We start from the raw sequence: 17,853 nt of genomic DNA, 5'->3' as shown, positions 1-17,853 counted from the left end.
ATATGGACTAAATTGTTGTAGCTATCTGCGACCCTATTAAAATTTTGATATAAATCATAGTTTTAGAAATTAAACAAATATGTAATATATGACAAAATCTTTATTTATCAACAAAACTCAATGAAATTTTCAACGCTTGTTAAATTTGTCATTTCAAATAAGAAAATGCAAAAAAAAAAATTGGGCATCCCGCAATTCCAAAAAATAGGAATGAAAATCCCAAAAATGGGATTTTTTACTTTTTTGCCCATAGGGTCCACATTTCTTTCAGGGCTGGGAAAATACTTTTGGAGTAAATATAAAACATATTGAGGTTTCCAAAACTGCTTTCAGTTTTCTGATCCCAGCTTTGGGATTTTAGAACATGTCGCCCAAATTTGAAGTTTTGATAAAAAAATAGGTCATATTCGAAAGGACGCAGTGGCAACATTTTCGAAAAATAGGACAAGTTTTTTACGCCAAAGCGTTCTGCGTAAAGATACCTTTTAGAAAACTATAAAATTGTTATATGTTCTTAAAGAAAATTCTATTTTATTAATAAAAGAGTTAAGACACATTTTTGGCAAAAAAACGGCAAAAATCTAAAATTTTTTGAATTTTAAAATTAAAAAACGTATACTTTTGGATCTGTAAATGATATTGATCTGAAATTTTTTGTATATTATTGGAAATTTTGTTGTCTAACTAACAAGAAAAAATTGAGTCCATTTGGTGCAAAATTACGCCCGGTATTCAAAAAAAGGCGGACCAAGGTATGGTAAATTTTGTATCACTAAATTTTTAAATGCCTATAACTCGGATATTATAAGAGATAGGTTAGGTTAGGTTGATAGGAGGATGTATACTACATCAAATCCGAAGAAATACACCTAGGCCACTATCGGACCTGTTGTGCGCTCCAATTCAAGAAAAAAAAAAAAAAAATTGTTCACTGAATGTATTATTTTTCCATGTTCAGAAACTCAGTTTCCTGGACGTAATTCCTAAGAATCTTCCAATCGGTGTTGGTTAAGAATGTTATTTCCGGAATAACATCACTTCCAAGATACTTGGATCTAACTTCGACGAATGCCTGACAATGGCAAAGAAAGTGCTCCAGAGTTTCACTGTCCTCTCCACATGCTCTACATTCGTCTGAATTCGAACGTCCAATTTTGTATAGATGTGCTCGTAATCCTGTGTGTCCACTGAGAATACGTACCATCATACTAACCTCAGACTTGCTCATTTTGAGAAGATTTCTCGTCTTGCTCTCATCAGGGTCACCCCATAGAATCTTTGTGGTTCTACCCACCGTTTCATTATTCCAAGAGTCCTTATGGGATTCTCTCATCCATATTTTTAATTCAGCTTTTGTTGCGTCGAATGGTTTTGCGTTTGTCAGGTTAACTACATCGAGCTCCCTTCCCTTTAAAGCTATTACATTCGCCCTTTCGTTGCCGATTACTCCCGAGTGGCCTGGTACCCATATGATGTGAACCTTACCTCTGGGAGAGTATTCAGTTAAAGCTTTCTTACAATCCAATACGGTCTTAGATTTAATTCTATCACCTGATATCGCACAAATTGCCTTCTGGCTGTCGGTAAATATATTAAGCCCTGTGGGCGCCATATTTATTCTAATCCAATTTACACATTCCGTTATTGCTCGTACTTCTGCCTGGAAGCTTGTGTTATGATTGGGTAAACGGTGGTATATTTCTGTTTCTGGGTCTTCAATATAGAACCCCAGACCCACTTTGTCCCCTAATTTAGAGCCATCCGTGTAGCAACGGATTCCTACTGGTATTTGCTCTAATGTTCCGCTTGACCAAGACATTCTATCTGGGATTAGCGTTTCAAAGTTTCCGACATATTCAGTGTCTGGTATGCGATCAGGCACGTCCGATGAATGTGTATAACCTTCCAATGTGTCCAGTATACATTGATGACGTGTCCTATAACCGTTTTTGGCCAGTTCGCCTAAAGTAAAGAGCCGTTCGGCTGTAAGCGCCGCCTCATATCTTATATATGTTTCAATGGGTGGAATATCTAGCAACGTTTCCAGAGCCTTGGTTGAAGTAGTACACATGGCACCACTTATACCCAAGCAGCATGTACGCTGAACTCCCTGTAGTAGTTTGATATTACACTTTTTGTCCAAAGCAGTCCACCAGATTATTGAAGCGTAAGCTAGAATTGGTCTAATTACACTTTTATAAAGCCAATTTGTCATAGTAGGACTAAGACCCCATTTCATGCCTATGGTTCTCCTACATATCGCCCAGCACCGATGTGCCTTGTTGATCCTATCCTCTATGTGGTGACTCCATTTTAATTTCCGGTCAAGTATTACACCTAAGTACTTAACTTTGTCTGTCACCGGTATCTTCTTGCCCAAGAAGCAAGGTTCAGTATATGTAGAAATTTTTGTCTTTCTTGTGAAAAGACAGATTTCCGTCTTCACCGGGTTAACATTGAGGCCTCTCGGTTGAGCCCAGCTCAAGGCCGTATTCAGAGCCTCCTCAGCTCTTCTACACAAGTAATTTGGATCCTTTCCCTTTAAAAGTATTACGACATCGTCTGCATAGCAGACAGGTCTAAGTCCTTTCTCGGTTAGGGTCCTTAGGAGGCTATTAATCGTGGTGACCCAGAGTAAAGGTGACAAAATGCCACCCTGTGGTATACCGCGAAATACCTTTTTCCTGATAGTTATATCGTACATCTCGCAGCTTATCCATCTGTTCCTTAGCATGTAGTTGATCCAGTTCCGGAGCACCCGGTCAACATAAAACTGGTCTAGGGATTGGATAAGGCTATCAGTGTGCACGTTATTGAAAGCGCCTTCGATGTCAATGCATACTGCCAGTGTATACAGTTTGCTATCGAAAGATTCACCTATGTAGTGGACAACTTCATTTAAAGTGGTTTCCACCGATCGTCCCTTTACATAAGCATGCTGCTTATATTTAAGGTCATTGTATGGTATGCTGCTTTTAACCATGCTATCGACTATCCGTTCCAAGGTTTTAAGTAGGAAGGACGTAAGACTTATCGGTCGATAGGACTTAGGTGTCGCATAGCTAGGTTTCCCTGGTTTGGGTATAAATATTACTCTTGCATCCTGCCATTTAACTGGGGTATATGCCAATTTTAAGCATGCAGTGAATATCTGTGACAGATGTACGGAAACCAGTCCCGCCTCCATCTGCCGGGAAAATTCCATCCGGCCCTGCAGCTTTATAGGGAGCAAAGCTCTTGATTGCCCCTTTAACCATGTCAGTTGTAATAACTATTTCCGTGTTACCCTCCCCTTCCTCCAATATCGGTTCATCTATGTTATTCGATATACCGGGTGGGAAATGAGAATCCATTAGGAGTTTCATTGTCTCCTCCATATCCTCAAGCCTCCTGCCCGTGTCATCGATCATAGATTCCGGTTGGACATGAGTTTTGGATAGGAATTTTTTTATCTTCGATACGTCATTTACGCTATCTACCTGTTCACAGAAAAGTTTCCAGGAGTCTCGTTTGGCTTCTCGAACGATTTTCTTATATTCACCAAGTTTATTACGATACTCATCCCAGTATACTGCGGTCTTTTTACGCCGTGCCCGGTTAAATAGTTTGCGAAGAGTCTTCCCAAGGTTCCGGATCTCCCCAGTTACCCAGGGTTTTTCCTGGGCAGATCTCCGCTCTCGCAGAGGGCAGCTGTCCTCGAACGATTCAACCAGGGCACTTGTGAACGTTTCCACTTTGGCATCTATATCCTCTTTATTTCGACATTGAAAAGTGTCCTGACCTAAACGGTTCTTTAGTAAGGTCCCGAACATTGTCCAATTAGTTTTAGACTTATTCCGAAACTTTATCGGCTTTGGTGGTGGCCTTAGTATTTTGAATCTTATGTACCGATTATCAGAAAAGGAGTGCTCGTCCGAAACTCTCCAATCCTGAATTTCGTTTATAAGCTCTTCTGAACATATAGTTATATCTAATACTTCTTCTCTGATTCTATTGACGAAGGTAGCTTTATTATTTAAGTTCAGTGTTATCAAGTCTTTAGTATTAAAGAAATCCATGAGGGCTTGTCCCCTGCGATTGGTGTTTGTACTACCCCAAGCTACATGATGCGAGTTGGCATCACAACCTATTACAATTTTCTTATTTTTCCTTTGTGCCTCTTCAACCAGTTTCATCAGATCCGACGTTGGTGGTAGTGTCGGAGAATCGAAAGGCAGGTAAATAGATGCAAGGAATATGTTGCCACGACCTTGCTTCAGCACCGTTGCATCCGATGTTGATAATCCTGTTGAGAGGAGAAAACATAAGTTCTTGTGACATAAGATACATGTTCTCGGGCGAGATCCTGTATCAGCGTAGAAAAGTTGGAAATTTACGTGATTTAATCCAGAAACCTTGTTGAGAATCGTCCAAGGTTCCTGGATTAAAGCTATATGTATTTTACCTGTGTTGATTTTAGCCATCAGAGCGTTGGTAGCTGCCTCGCTCCGATGGAGGTTTAATTGGATAACCTCAATCATGGTCATCCATTAAACTGTCTTCCAGCGAGTTGGTGGTCACCTCCTCGCTCTTTGGATTTGACTCCTCCGGATAGCCTGAAGTGGCTATTAATGCCGTGAGTACTGTTGATGGCACTGCGGTGTCCTTATCAGGCATAGGAATAGCAGTATTTTTAATAGACACATTCCCAATTCAGGAGAGCATTGCTGTTCTGTCTTCTGGCGGGTGAGTGGATTTGACTCCTCAACATTGCTAGTACTTGCTAATGATGCTTTGGGTATTGTCTTAGGTGTTAGCCATGGATTTCTGGTCGATACCTATTACAAATAAAGTTCCCTCAGGTTCTTCTTTCCTGTAAAAGACATCCCATTTTTCCACGGCCAGCTCAGCATTTTGACCTCCAAGAATTTCCAGTATACGTTCATTAGCCAGTTTACTGCCCCATCTTTTTATGTAGACAGTGGACTTTAGGAGCACCGGAAGCTCGCTCTTCTTTGCCAGTCCCAGCCTAGCGCCGTCCCAGGGAGGAGGGATACTTTCCACCAAGTTCTTTAGGGTGCTAACACATTGGTGAGATGCCAACCTCATCAACATCACGCCCATGCTGAACTCGCAGCTCTCGCTCTCTATTGGTTGTTTGCCCTTTGAAGCGATTGCATGGTCCACTATCTTATTGTTGACCAGGTCTTCTATTTTACTCTGTTGGTCTATTGGAATTTTGCCTGTCGGATTACCGGCACCGTAAACTGCATAGCAGAGATCGTCCCGGTGCCTACTTCTGGCAACTTTGGCGTAAGATGGCGGCTCTTTTCCTTTTCCTCCGTCTAGCTTCTCCTTCCTCGTTTTTCGGGGCTTCTTTTGAGATTCCCTTACCTTCGAGTTTGATTTCGCCGACGTGTTCGTCTTCGGAATATCTGGCTTGGCGTTGTCACCCTTACTCGCAGGATTCTCACTTGAGATTCCTTTGAGTGAAGTATGGCTTGGCTTCGACTGTGTATTAGAAGACGGGGAGCTCTTTTTCTTCTTAGGTTTATTCTCAGTTGTCAACTCCTCGGGAGACCTGATCATTTTTGCCTCAGATCTTGTGAGAGAGTCCGATTTTTCCTTTGGAGTGTCGTGGGATTGACTAACTATGATTTCCTGAAGCATCTTTTTCAACTTCCTCCTCTGTGCTCCAGAAAGTCTTTTCTTAGTAATAGGTAGTTTAGCTATGCTATCACTCACCTCTTTCACCATTTGCTCTACTTCATCCTTTTTGGGATTTGCTATAATGGTATTATTATTATTATCATCTTAGGATTCAGAGTCGGAACCCTCACCTATATTTAAAGGCTGAGGTAGCTTAGAGCTCTCTCCGAGTACATCCTTCTCTTTCACCCCTATATTTTTGCCAGCGGCATGCTGTACACTTGACGCATTGTCCGCCACGGAGGCCAAGGTACCCACCTCCGTAGTAGTATTCTGCTCACGATTGCAGGATGACGACATCACGTGACTCGCGAGTAGATCAACACTTGCCGCCGGTACTGGGTTATTTAGGCCCTGCCCATATTTGTTTTTTTTTTTTTTTTTCAGTTTTTTGGTCCGCGGGGAATATAATATTCCCAGGTGGTGGACAATCTGCCCTCCCTCAGCTTAAGTGAAATTAAAGCTGGGAGAGTGAAATTAAGAGATAAGTAGTATGTCCAAGCATGGATCTCGTCTCGCGCTTTCAGAAAATATAAAAAAATGGCACGAGTTTAAAAATTTTACATGTCGTAGGTACCCTACTTTGAGCCGCCACAGCGCCGTCCCTGGGGCATCTGCAGGGTTCATCTTCAAAACTTAAACTCGAATACTCCTTGGTTACGCTCACGCCAAATTTTATACCGATCGGGTCAGCCGTTTAGAAATGCCAGATTTATTTAAAAAAAATTTCGATTCTGCCCCACTGTGCACTGTGGTCAATAAAGAGGCAGTTTTAGCATGAATTTGTGACTCTTACAATGTGAATTCTGTCATTAACATTTTTCTCTAAGAATTTGGGTCAAGGCCACAAATGGTGAGACTCCTTACAATGTTAACATTTAAAGTTTGAGTCATTTTTCTGTGCCTCATTTGTGTTTAACGATTTTCTATTTTTCGACCCAGTTTCATTTTAGGTGTTTTTTTTTTTTTTTGAAAAGTGTGAAATCTTTTTGGCTTTGAAGAATTATCATTCCTATGTTGGTCGGACTTTGTATTTGATTGTGTGATGGCCGCTACAGATTCTAGAGTCTTAGAATTATGGGTCAAGAATGTGTTGAATTGTTCCCAAGTCAGAACTTTTGTTATTTCTTGAAGTGAATTTTCAAATTCCTTTAGAAAGGTCCGAGGGAGCTTTGTTGAGCAAAGGTATACCAGAAAAGGGTCCCATGAGCTGGTTTTTATACCTAAAGCATTGAACGCCTGAATACAACTATTAACTGTACGTTGTAGTTTTTAAATTGATGGGGCTGAGTCTTTTCCAGTCTATTTCGAAATCTCCGTTGGTCAACGGGGCATTTAAAACTATTTTTCTAGCATCTCATACAGTCTTTTGATTCACATGAAAAAGTTTCTCAATTTTGCTAAGTCTAGAATTGTTTATATATAACGCGGTGAAAAGGTCGCGGAAAGTAGGCCATGTTACAAAATCTCCATAAAATGTGTCCGTGTCACAAGGTGGTAGCCGCACAAAAGAAATGTAATTTTTTTCTATTTATTGATTTCCAACAGCAGAAATTCGCTCTTCTTTGCTTGGGTTTGGTATTGCTTGAATTTCTACGTTGATTGACACTAAGCATGTTTTGTATGCAGAACGTTTGTATGTAACGTTCGCGAAGCTTATTTTTATCAATGGATTTTTTTCGAATCTTCTTTTGTGTCCCTACACTCATCATATGCCCTTTTGACTTGTGACCATAGAAAATCAAGTTCGACCCGAAGTACCTCAAGGGAGTGAATGTTGTTTTTGCCGTGCTTTGGGTAAACTCTATTTCAAAATCCAAAAGGTCATTTGTACAATTTACAAATTTATCGAGTGCGATTGTTTTTGTGGTTTAAAATACAAACCGATAAAAATAAGGGTTAAAATTGGGTCAAGAATAGTCCCTGCTAGCAATTTTACAACAAGAGTAATCAAAAATTATAATTAATTTCCAGATTAATTATTAATTTGAAGGTATTTTATTTCCCCATTAATTATTAAAAAAAAAATATGGGTGGTAACCCTGTTCGTTTTCCTACTTCTTATTTACAGCTACAAAAAAATCTAAGAGCGAACCCACACACTAAAGGGTTTGTGTTTCTCTTTATTGTATTTGATTTTTTGTACTTACTCGTTGCTGTTGGGTCTTCTTTATTTGAGTAGCTGTTTTCCAATTTGGGTCTCTTGTATATTTGGGTCTCTTTTGTTCTGCCATTGCACTTGTGGATCGTATTTTTATACCCTCCACCACCATCAGTGGTGATAGAGGGTATATATAAGTTTGTCATTCCGTGTGTAACACCTAGAAATATTCATCTGAGACCCAACAAAGTATATATATTCTTGATCCTTATGAAATTCTGAGTCGATTTAGCTATGTCCGTCTGTCTGTCCGTCTGTCTGTCTGCCTAAAACACGCTCACGTTAAAACTAAGCAAAAGAAATAAACCAAATTCACCAAAAAATATTGAAAATTAGTAAAATCGGTTCACAACGTTAAAAGTTATGAGAAAAAGTTTCAGACTACCTCGAAAAAAATTACGTTTTTTTCGTAATTCTTAAGTCGTTTTCTCAGAAACTACAAAAGATAATTCGATGAATTTTGTCACAAATTATTTTTTTTACCCAGGGATCAATTATGTTGAAAATCAAAACAATCGATCCAAAATTTCCCGTAGCCCCCATACAAAGGTACATATTTCCGGAAATGGATTTATAGTTTATAACTTCCTCAAATATATTGGTATCAACTCAAAATTTTGCACATATAAATAAAATATCAACAAAAATCATACTACCAACGTATATTAGTATAGGTCCATAATTGGTCATAGCTCCCATATAAGGCCCTCTTTCGAAAATCACTCAAACGCGCATATTTCACTGATAAATAAAGCTATCAAGATAAAATTTAACATGAATACATTTTGTGTATGTATAAATCACTCTACGAAATTTTTTCCTAATCGGTCCATAATTGGTCATAGCTCCCATATAAGGCCCACTTCCGAAAATCACTTAAAAGCTCATATTTCATTGTCAAATAAAGCTATCTTGATAAAATTCGGCACAAATATGTTTAGACTAAATGTGAATAATTCTACGAATTTTTTTCCGGATAGGCCCATAATTGGTCATAGCTCCCATATAAAGTCCACTTCCGAAAATCACTTAAACGGATATATTTCATTGAATTATAAAGCTTTTGGGATAAAATTCGACACAAATATGTTTTGTATACATACAAATCATTCTACAAATTTTTTACCGATCGATCCATTAAAATTCGACAAGAATATGTTTTGTGTATATTCAAATCATTTTACCAATTTTTTTACGGATCGGTACATTATTGGTCATAGCTCCCATATAAGGCCCACTTCCGAAAATCACTTAAAAGCACATATTTCATTGTCAAATAAAGCAATCTTGATAAAATTGGACACAAATATGTTTTGTCTTTATATAAGTCACTCTACGAAATTTTTTCCGGATAGTCTCATAATTGGTCATAGCCCCCATATAAAGTCCACTTCCGAAAATCACTTAAACGCAGATATTTCATTAAATTCTAAAACTATAAGGATAAAATTCGACTTGAATATATTCTATGTACATATAAATCATTCTACCACTTTTTTCCCGGATCGGTCCATTAATGACCATAGCTCCCATATAAGTCCCACTTCCGAAAATCACTTAAGCGCATATATTTAATTGTCAAATAAAGTTATATTGATAAAATTCGACACAAATATGTTTTGTCTTTATATGAATCACTCAACGAATTTTTTTCCGGATAGGCTCCCATAGAGGGTCCACTTGCGAAAATCAGTTAAACGCATATATTCCTATGAATAATAAAGCTATCGGGATAAAGTACGACTTGAATATGTTTTGTAAACATATAAATCATTCTACCAAACCTTACACAAATACATATAAACACAAATATTTCATTAATTAATAAATCTATTGTAGTAAAATTCGACTTGATTTTTTTGGCATATTTTTTCCTTACCGGTCGATAATTGGTCACAACTCCCATATAAGGACCCTTTCCGAAAATTACTCAAATGCACATTGACGATCAAAGTTATCGGGATAAAATTCGACATAAATGTGTATTTTGTATATATAAATCATTCTACGGAATTTTTTTCCAGATCGGTCCATAGATTGTCTTAGCTCCCATATAAGGTATACTTCTGAAAATCACTTAATTCGTAATTAAATAATTACATCCGGATAAAATTCAAAATGAGTATGTTCTGTGTACAGATAAATCAATATATTAAAATGTTTTCAAACTGGCCTATTAATATACATATAACTCGACATAATTAAAATTAGTTTGACATATGCATAAATGTTAGTACCCGCATACGGAAACAAAAGTTTTGCCAAGTTATCTAAAAATTAGATTGTTAAATGGGTTTTCAATAAAAAGTAGCTTGCTGGTGGAGGGTATTTAAGATTCGGCATAGCCGAATATAGCACTCTAACTTGTTTTGAAATGAATTTGTTATGAATACGAAATGAATACCGTTATGAATATATGTGTCTTTTAATAATTTTCAATTTAAATTCTGTTTTAGATTGAGACTTTTCAGGCATGCTTTTTTCTCAATTTTCTTTTAAATGCCCTTCGTAAAATCTTGAATGTTTACATTGTGACTTTTAAGCAGAGTTCTCAACTTAGTGCTTTTAGCACTGTTTTTAGTGCTTTTAAAATAAATACATATGAATTAAATACAAAATTTAGTACATCTGGTAAACACACTGGGTATAGCTAGTGTACTATAAAAAATTCTAATTTGTTCTTAATTCAGCCATGAAAGATTGTGGTAAAATTTAGTTGAAAGACTTCTATCGTATAACACTTATTTTTTCCATCGCTGTACTCGTATTTTTAATTTATTCATAAGAGTAAAAGTTATTTTCTGAAGCGGACTTTATATGCGGGTAGGGTCAATTATGAACCGATACTCGTAAAATTTTGTTTTGTACAGAACTTGTTTCTATCGAATTTCATCGCTATTGTCGTACTTTTAAATAAAGAATATTCGTATTTTAAATAAGTAAAACCTTTCCTGAAGGAAACCTTATACAGGGACTATGATCTGTTATAGATCAATCCTCATCAAATTCGGAATGAAGTATTATGTTCCTATAAAGCTTTTTTATGTCGATTTTCATCGCTGTTCTCGTAACATTCTGAAGGTGGCTTTATATGTGAAGGGTAGGTTCAATTATGGACCGATCCTCGTAAAATTTGGTAGACCGATTCTGTTTTATATACATCCTGTTTATATCGAATTGCTTCAGTGTGCTCGTATTTTTAAGCCAGTAAGAGCGTTAAAGTATCTTTCTGAAGGGGATATATGGGGGTAAAAGATTTTGGGTCATATGGAACTTCTTTTTGTCGAATTTCGTCGCTATTTTCGTATAAAGTCTGTTTAAAATGTATTTCGGGGGCAACTTGTATGGTGGCCAGGTGAAAACTTCGGCCGATATTATCGATTTTCAATACCAAAGAAATTGCTGCAATAGGGCTAGGCTAGATCGTCTTAGAAATTAATAAGGATCCAGAATATATACATATACTTTTGTAACCAATATTTTGATGTGTTACAACCGGAATCTCTGGAGAGCTCCCCGTCTTCTAATACGAAGCCAAGCCATACTTCACTCAAAGGAACCTCAAGTCAGAACCCTGAGAGTAAGGGTGAAAACGCCAAGATAGTTACGGGTATCTCAAAAGAAGTCCCGAAAAGCGAGGAAAGAGAGGCTAGACAGTGGAAAAGGAAAAGAGCCGCCAAAATTGTCAGAAGAAGACACCGGGACGATCTCTGCTATGCAGTTTACGATGCCGGTAATCCGACAGGCAAAATTCCAATAGACCAACAGAGTAAAGTAGAAGATCTGGTGAACAATAAAATAGTGGACCATGCAATCGCTTCAAAGGGCAAACAACCAATAGAGAACGTGAGCTGCGAGTTCAGCATGGGCGTGATGTTGATGAGGTTGGCATCTCACCAATGTGTTAGCACCCTAAAGAACTTGGTGGAAAGTATCCCTCCTCCCTGGGACGGCGCTAAGCTGGGACTGACAATGAAGAGCGAGCTTCCGGTGCTCTTAAAGTCCACTATCTACATAAAAGAATGGGGCAGTAAACTGGCTAATGAACGTATATTGGAAATTCTTGGTGGTCAAAATGCTGAGCAGGCCGTGGAAAAATGGGATGTCTTTTACAGGAAAGAAGAACCTGAGGGAACTTTATTTGCAATAGGTATCGACCAGAAATCTGTGGCTAGTCGAGCCAAGAATAAAGGTAGGGCTTACTTCGCCTCTAAAGCTGTCATATTCAAAATTGGGAAGGTGCCGATTATATTTATATATTTGTAGCATTGTATATAAACTAAATGATTTTGGAAAAAAAATCCATATTCAATAATCATTTAACCGATTTTTCGCTGAAAGAATATATATGAGTACTTTTGCACTTTATTTTGTAGTAGATAGTGTATATTACTAAGTTATTCTTTCTAAAAATCATTTCTGCAAGGAGTGAAAATGCAAAGATTACTAAAAAAACTTTTTGTAATTTATTTGGAACATAAAAGGTTTTTAAAAATCCATTTTATAATGAGTACATTCTTAGTATGTACATAAAAAACAAACAAAATATTACCACAAAATAATAAATAAAATTTACAATGAAAAAAGATAGGTACATACATATATAATTAAATATGGAAATAATCTTTTTAATGTCAGTTTGATCGACCATTTGAAATTCAGCCCATTGGACAGCTTTGTTAAAAATTTCGACAGCATCTTTGGCTTTAATTTTGTTTTCAGGCGCTTCAATAAAACAGTCGTCATCATCGTCGGACTCTTCAATTAAATCATTTTCATCAAATGTTGTGACGTCCACACAAGGATTATTGATCCAATCTCTAATGTTTACAGCAGTAAATACTTCCTAGGGCACAATGTCTGTAGAAGATCTGCAGCAGTATTTTCTAAAGATCTAACCTCTGATTGCCACTTTTCTTTTAAAACGCTCAAAGAAACATTAAATTCAGGATCGTCTTCATCATTTACCATATTCAAAATATTTTTCCAACAGTTAGATAAAGTTTTTTTTACCAACTCGGTTCCAGGATGCCTCTAGAAAAGAAACTCCTTCTTTAAGTGTGATTTTTTTCATCGATTCAAGCAAATCCCCCTCTTTTGCAATAATTGTTGCCAGAAGACTGTTCTTATAATGAAGTTTGGTGATTCTAATTGCATTTTGATCCATTGGCTGATCAGAGTCGTTACATTTGGAGGCATGAACATAGCTTCTATGGAACCATCGGTCGGATTCTGGTGGCTGGGATGGGGCATTATCTATTAGGAGTAAAGCTTTTACTGGTAATCCTTTCTTCTTTAAAAAATCTGTCACCTTAATGAAAAATAAAAAAGTAAGAATCCCAATTGAACTATTTTTACATGTTTACTTACCTCTGGCACAAAACAGTTGTGAAACCATTCTTTAAAAATGGAAGAAGTCATCCAAGCAGACTTTGAATTTCTGTAGTTTACGGGACAGATAAAATTTCGGTTTTCCTATTACTAAAAGTTTTATTTTATGAGATCCTGACGCATTTGCACAGCATAAAAATGTTATCCTTTGCTTTTCCATTTTTGCACCTGGAGCACTTTTCTCCAATGACGTTACATATGTCTTTTGTGGGAGAAGTTTCCAATATAGACCAAACTCATCGGCATTATACAACTGATCATTGGATAAACCCAAATCTTCTATCTTTGCTTTCAATTTAATTTTAAAAGGATTTACGAACTGAGATTACGCAGAAAGTTTTTCACCGCTTATCTGAAGGAGCCGAAATCCGTATCTCTTTTTAAATTTTTGTAGCCACCCATCGCTAGCATTGAAGTCATTTCCGTTTTCACTTATGTTCTTGTGAATTTGTTTGGCTTTCTCTTTCAACATCAACCCACTTACAGGAAGGTTTTTATTCCGCATGCAAATAAACCACTTATAGAGCGATTTTTCTATTTTTGGAAGCTCTGAAGATCGTAATGTTTTGCGTTTTCCGGGTCCATAAAACGTATTGTTCACACATTTTAAAATATTGTCTTTTTTATTTTTTATTGAACATATCGTTGATTTTGCAACTTTATACTTTTTACTTAACACTGCACAGTGGGGCAGAATGGAAATTTTTTGGAAATAAATCTGGCATTTCTAAACGGCTGATCCGATCGGGATAAAATTTGGCGTGAGCGTAGCCAAGGAGTATTCGAGTTTAAGTTTTGAAGATGAACCCTGCAGATGCCCCAGGGACGGCGCTGTGGCGGCTCAAAGTAGGGTACCTACGACATGTAAAATTTTTAAACTCGTGCCATTTTTTTGTTTTTCACCCAAATACAAAGATTTTTATATTTTGTGAAAGCGCTCGACGAGATCTTGAAAAACAGTTCAAATAAAAAAAGCTATTATACTAACTGATGATATTGTATTAAATTGTGTTTTATATTTCGGTGGGCGGGAAAGGTAATTTGTGTGGGGTGATTTAGGTGTTGTTGTGCGTGGCTCATAATAAAATTATAATTTTTTTTATTTTATCTACAATATTATAATAAAATAATTAACTAAATAATTTTTAAAAATTGTCCAAATATTTTATTCAACACCAAATGTATGTTATGTCATACTTAATACTAAAATATGAAAAAGATGAAATTAAAGGACACAGGTTTAAATGAACATATTTTTGAATGTAATTGAAATATTGGCTTGAAATTTTTTGTAAAGGGTCGAGAATTTCCATATCTAACTAAAAAATGATATTAAGGGATAAATATGGACTAAATTGTTGTAGCTATCTGCGATCCTATTAAAATTTTGATATAAATCATAGTTTTAGAAATTAAACAAATATGTAATATATGACAAAATCTTTATTTATGAACAAAACTCAATGAAATTTTCAACGCTTGTTAAAATTGTCATTTCAAATAAGAATATGCAAAAAAAAAAATTTTTAAAAGGTCAAAGGGCATCCCGCAATTCCCAAAAATAGGAATGAAAATCCCAAAAATGGGATTTTTTACTTTTTTGCCCATAGGGTCCACATTTCTTTCAGGACTGGGAAAATACTTTTGGAGTAAATAGAAAACATATTGAGGTTTCCAAAACTGCTTTCAGTTTTCTGATCCCAGCTTTGGGATTTTAGAACATGTCGCCCAAAGTTGAAGTTTTGATAAAAAATAGGTCATATTCGGAAGGACGCAGTGGCAACATTTTCAAAAAATAGGACAAGTTTTTTACGCCAAAGCGTTCTGCGTAAAGATACCTTTTAGAAAACTATAAAATTGTTATATGTTCTTAATAAAAATTTTATTTTATTAATAAAAGAGTTAAGACACATTTTTGGCAAAAAAACGCCAAAAATCTAAAATTTTTTGAATTTTTAAATTAAAAAACGTATATTTTTGGATCTGTAAACAATATTGATCTGAAATTTTAACTAACAAGAAAAAATTGAGTCCATTTGGTCCAAAATTACGCCCTTTATTCAAAAAAAGGCGGACCAAGGTATGGTAAATTTTGTATCACTAAATTTTTAAATGCCTATAACTCGGATATTATAAGAGATAAGTAGTATGTCCAAGCATGTTTTTTCAAGATCTCGTCGAGCGCTTTCACAAAATATAAAAATCTTTGTATTTGGGTGAAAAACAAAAAAATGGCACGAGTTTAAAAATTTTACATGTCGTAGGTACCCTACTTTGAGCCGCCACAGCGCCGTCCCTGGGGCATCTGCAGGGTTCATCTTCAAAACTTAAACTCGAATACTCCTTGGCTACGCTCACGCCAAATTTTATCCCGATCGGATCAGCCGTTTAGAAATGCCAGATTTATTTCCAAAAAATTTCCATTCTGCCCCACTGTGCACTGTAACACTCGATCCTTTTTTTAAATATTCCAAAATTTCGCATTTTTCATTTAAGGATAAAAACTTTCGACTGTTTTTAGACATCACTAATTTTAAAAATAAATTCACGAACCTACCGCAACAAGTTACATAAAGCTACTAGCATTAAATACCTTTAAAATAATGGAATACTATGGTATTTATTGATTCGGGGATTCCCAACATTAAAAATAAATGCTTCTACAAATTAAAAAATGCCCAAAAATTAAAAAAAAAATTGTTCACTATTTAAACTTTGTTCACTATTTAGAGCGCCCATATAAAAAACTGAGTGTTCACATTAGGGGATAGTTCATTATATTGGATGTTCACATTACCGCTAGTTCACTGTATATATACTAATTTTTGGAAATTGTATAGAAAACTTTACTCTGAAAGCATAGACCAAATTTCAAGCCGATACGATATATAGATCTCGAGATATATCGCTTCAAAAATGAAAAACATACCCGGGTGTGTGGGTATTGACATAACGGTTAAATAAAACACCTTTGTTGTTTTTATACCCACCATCAAAAAAGATGGGGGTATATTGATTTTGTCATTCCGTTTGTAACACATCGAAATATTAATAAGGACTGTAGGGTCCTTATTTAATTTTAAGACAATCCACATTGGGGTCTCCTTTAAGTAAACTTGGCATAAAGTAAATATTTAGAAATGAGTTTTTTGATAAAAATTTAATATGCCTGGAAAGCTAAGACTATATTCTATATAACGCTATCATTAGTTTTCCCATTTTTATTGTATAGGCCTTTAGATGATGCAGCAAAGTTTATGTTTTTATATATATTTTTCAAGAAATTTTTTATTTAATTTAATACCATAACATTTTTTGTACGAATCTACCATTTAATATAAAATTTCTTAAAATTTTCTTTTTCGATACCAAATATACCATTGTTATGTATGAAAAGGTGTTATTTTAAATCATCTTTACAGCCAGAGACTTATTAACGACTATTATTAACGACTTCTTAAAATGCAATTTTTTATAGATATTTATGTTTTTTTTTTTTAAATTTTTAAAAGTGAAAAAGTACAATTTGGCCACTGATGGCCTCTAAGCGACCATATGCTAAAGATACTCTGAAATCTTCTCAATAACACCAAAACAACAATGTTTGCCTCTTTTTGCCTCTGCGGCATTTACGCTCTCTTTTCTAACACTCCATGCTATGAAAATATTTATATTTTATTTAAAATCTAATTATTGGATGCGAAATGAATTGATTTAAGTAATAAGTAAAATAGTAGAAACTAGTAAAATAATGGCTGAACGTGCTATTGATTGATGCATTATTGGTCTTATATTCCTGTAAATAAGTTTTGCAAAATTATTAGACGGAATATATTTGTACGGAAAAATCCGCGATAAGAGTAACTCTCATGAGGGTTTGGTATCACTTTAAAAGTTTTTAAAGACTAGTACACCGGTATGTAAACCACATATTATCATGTTAGCGATTTTTAGTGACAAAATATAGAAAATAAAACTACTCTTCGTATAATTCAAACTATAAATCTTTACTAGCATATAGGCTTACTTCAAAAAAACGACTGGCAAAAGGAGAGTTTAAAGTTAGTTTGGAGGCCAATAAAAATAGAATACAGGAGGAATTTAAAAAAGAGTGTGGTCTTCATATAGATAAACCCAAACCTGGGGCTGGAAACTATAACGATGGCAACACAGCTCGAAGATTTTTTCAAAATTATGAGATTACTGCACGAATTACCAAATTAGGCGTCGACATTATTAAAAATATTTATATAATATTGGCTGTTCTTTCCGGAAAACATAAAATCAAAATTGAGGAATTTAAAGACTTTTGTACGAAAACCGCAAAATTGTTTGTAGAAAAATATAACTGGTTTTGGATGTCACCAACTTTACATACAATTTTAATTCACAGCAGCAAAGTTGTACAAAATTCAAAATTAAGCGTAGCAGATATGTCGGAAGAAGCTCAAGAAGCCACGAACAAACCGAGAACAGAATTCCCGTAAATGCAGCCGAATACAAAATATGAAAGATATTTTCAATTTTTTATTAACTATTTCGGATCCCTTTATAACTGTAAAAAGAACTTTCCCTAAAAAAATCCAGAAATCTTCCAGAAGATGCATTAAATT

General features: G+C 35.6%; 2 protein-coding genes across 3 annotated transcripts in view; one reads left to right on the top strand and one right to left on the bottom strand.

Moving 5' to 3' along the window:
- The window catches only part of LOC119606699 (equilibrative nucleoside transporter 1), a 201,201-nt gene that overhangs the window by 167,006 nt on the left and 16,342 nt on the right, over window positions 1-17,853 (top strand). The window lies entirely within an intron of this gene.
- LOC119606700 (jerky protein homolog-like) lies at window positions 12,279-13,356 on the bottom strand. Its single transcript, XM_037960269.1, has 2 exons — window positions 13,220-13,356; window positions 12,279-13,160 (listed from the first exon to the last, which is right to left on the bottom strand). The coding sequence occupies exons 1-2, from the start codon at window positions 13,268-13,270 to the stop codon at window positions 12,843-12,845; spliced, it is 369 nt and encodes a 122-aa protein (XP_037816197.1). The 5' UTR covers window positions 13,271-13,356; the 3' UTR covers window positions 12,279-12,842.

Source organism: Lucilia sericata, unplaced genomic scaffold (genome assembly GCF_015586225.1).
Source record: "Lucilia sericata isolate MDLA Ls3-8-SP2 unplaced genomic scaffold, ASM1558622v1 Contig000613F_arrow, whole genome shotgun sequence".
Classification (NCBI taxonomy): domain Eukaryota; kingdom Metazoa; phylum Arthropoda; class Insecta; order Diptera; family Calliphoridae; genus Lucilia; species Lucilia sericata.
The sequence above is the reverse complement of the archived record's forward strand: the minus strand, read 5'-3'. Positions and strand labels throughout refer to the sequence as shown.

What these genes read in the sequence shown, in the direction of transcription:
- LOC119606700 (XM_037960269.1), bottom strand. Translation starts at nt 13,270, where the DNA reads ATGACTTCTTCCATTTTTAAAGAATGGTTTCACAACTGTTTTGTGCCA. An exon ending in ACAACTGTTTTGTGCCAGAG is followed by an intron (nt 13,161 to 13,219) that starts GTAAGTAAACAT and finishes TTTTTCATTAAG; the next exon opens with GTGACAGATTTTTTAAAGAA.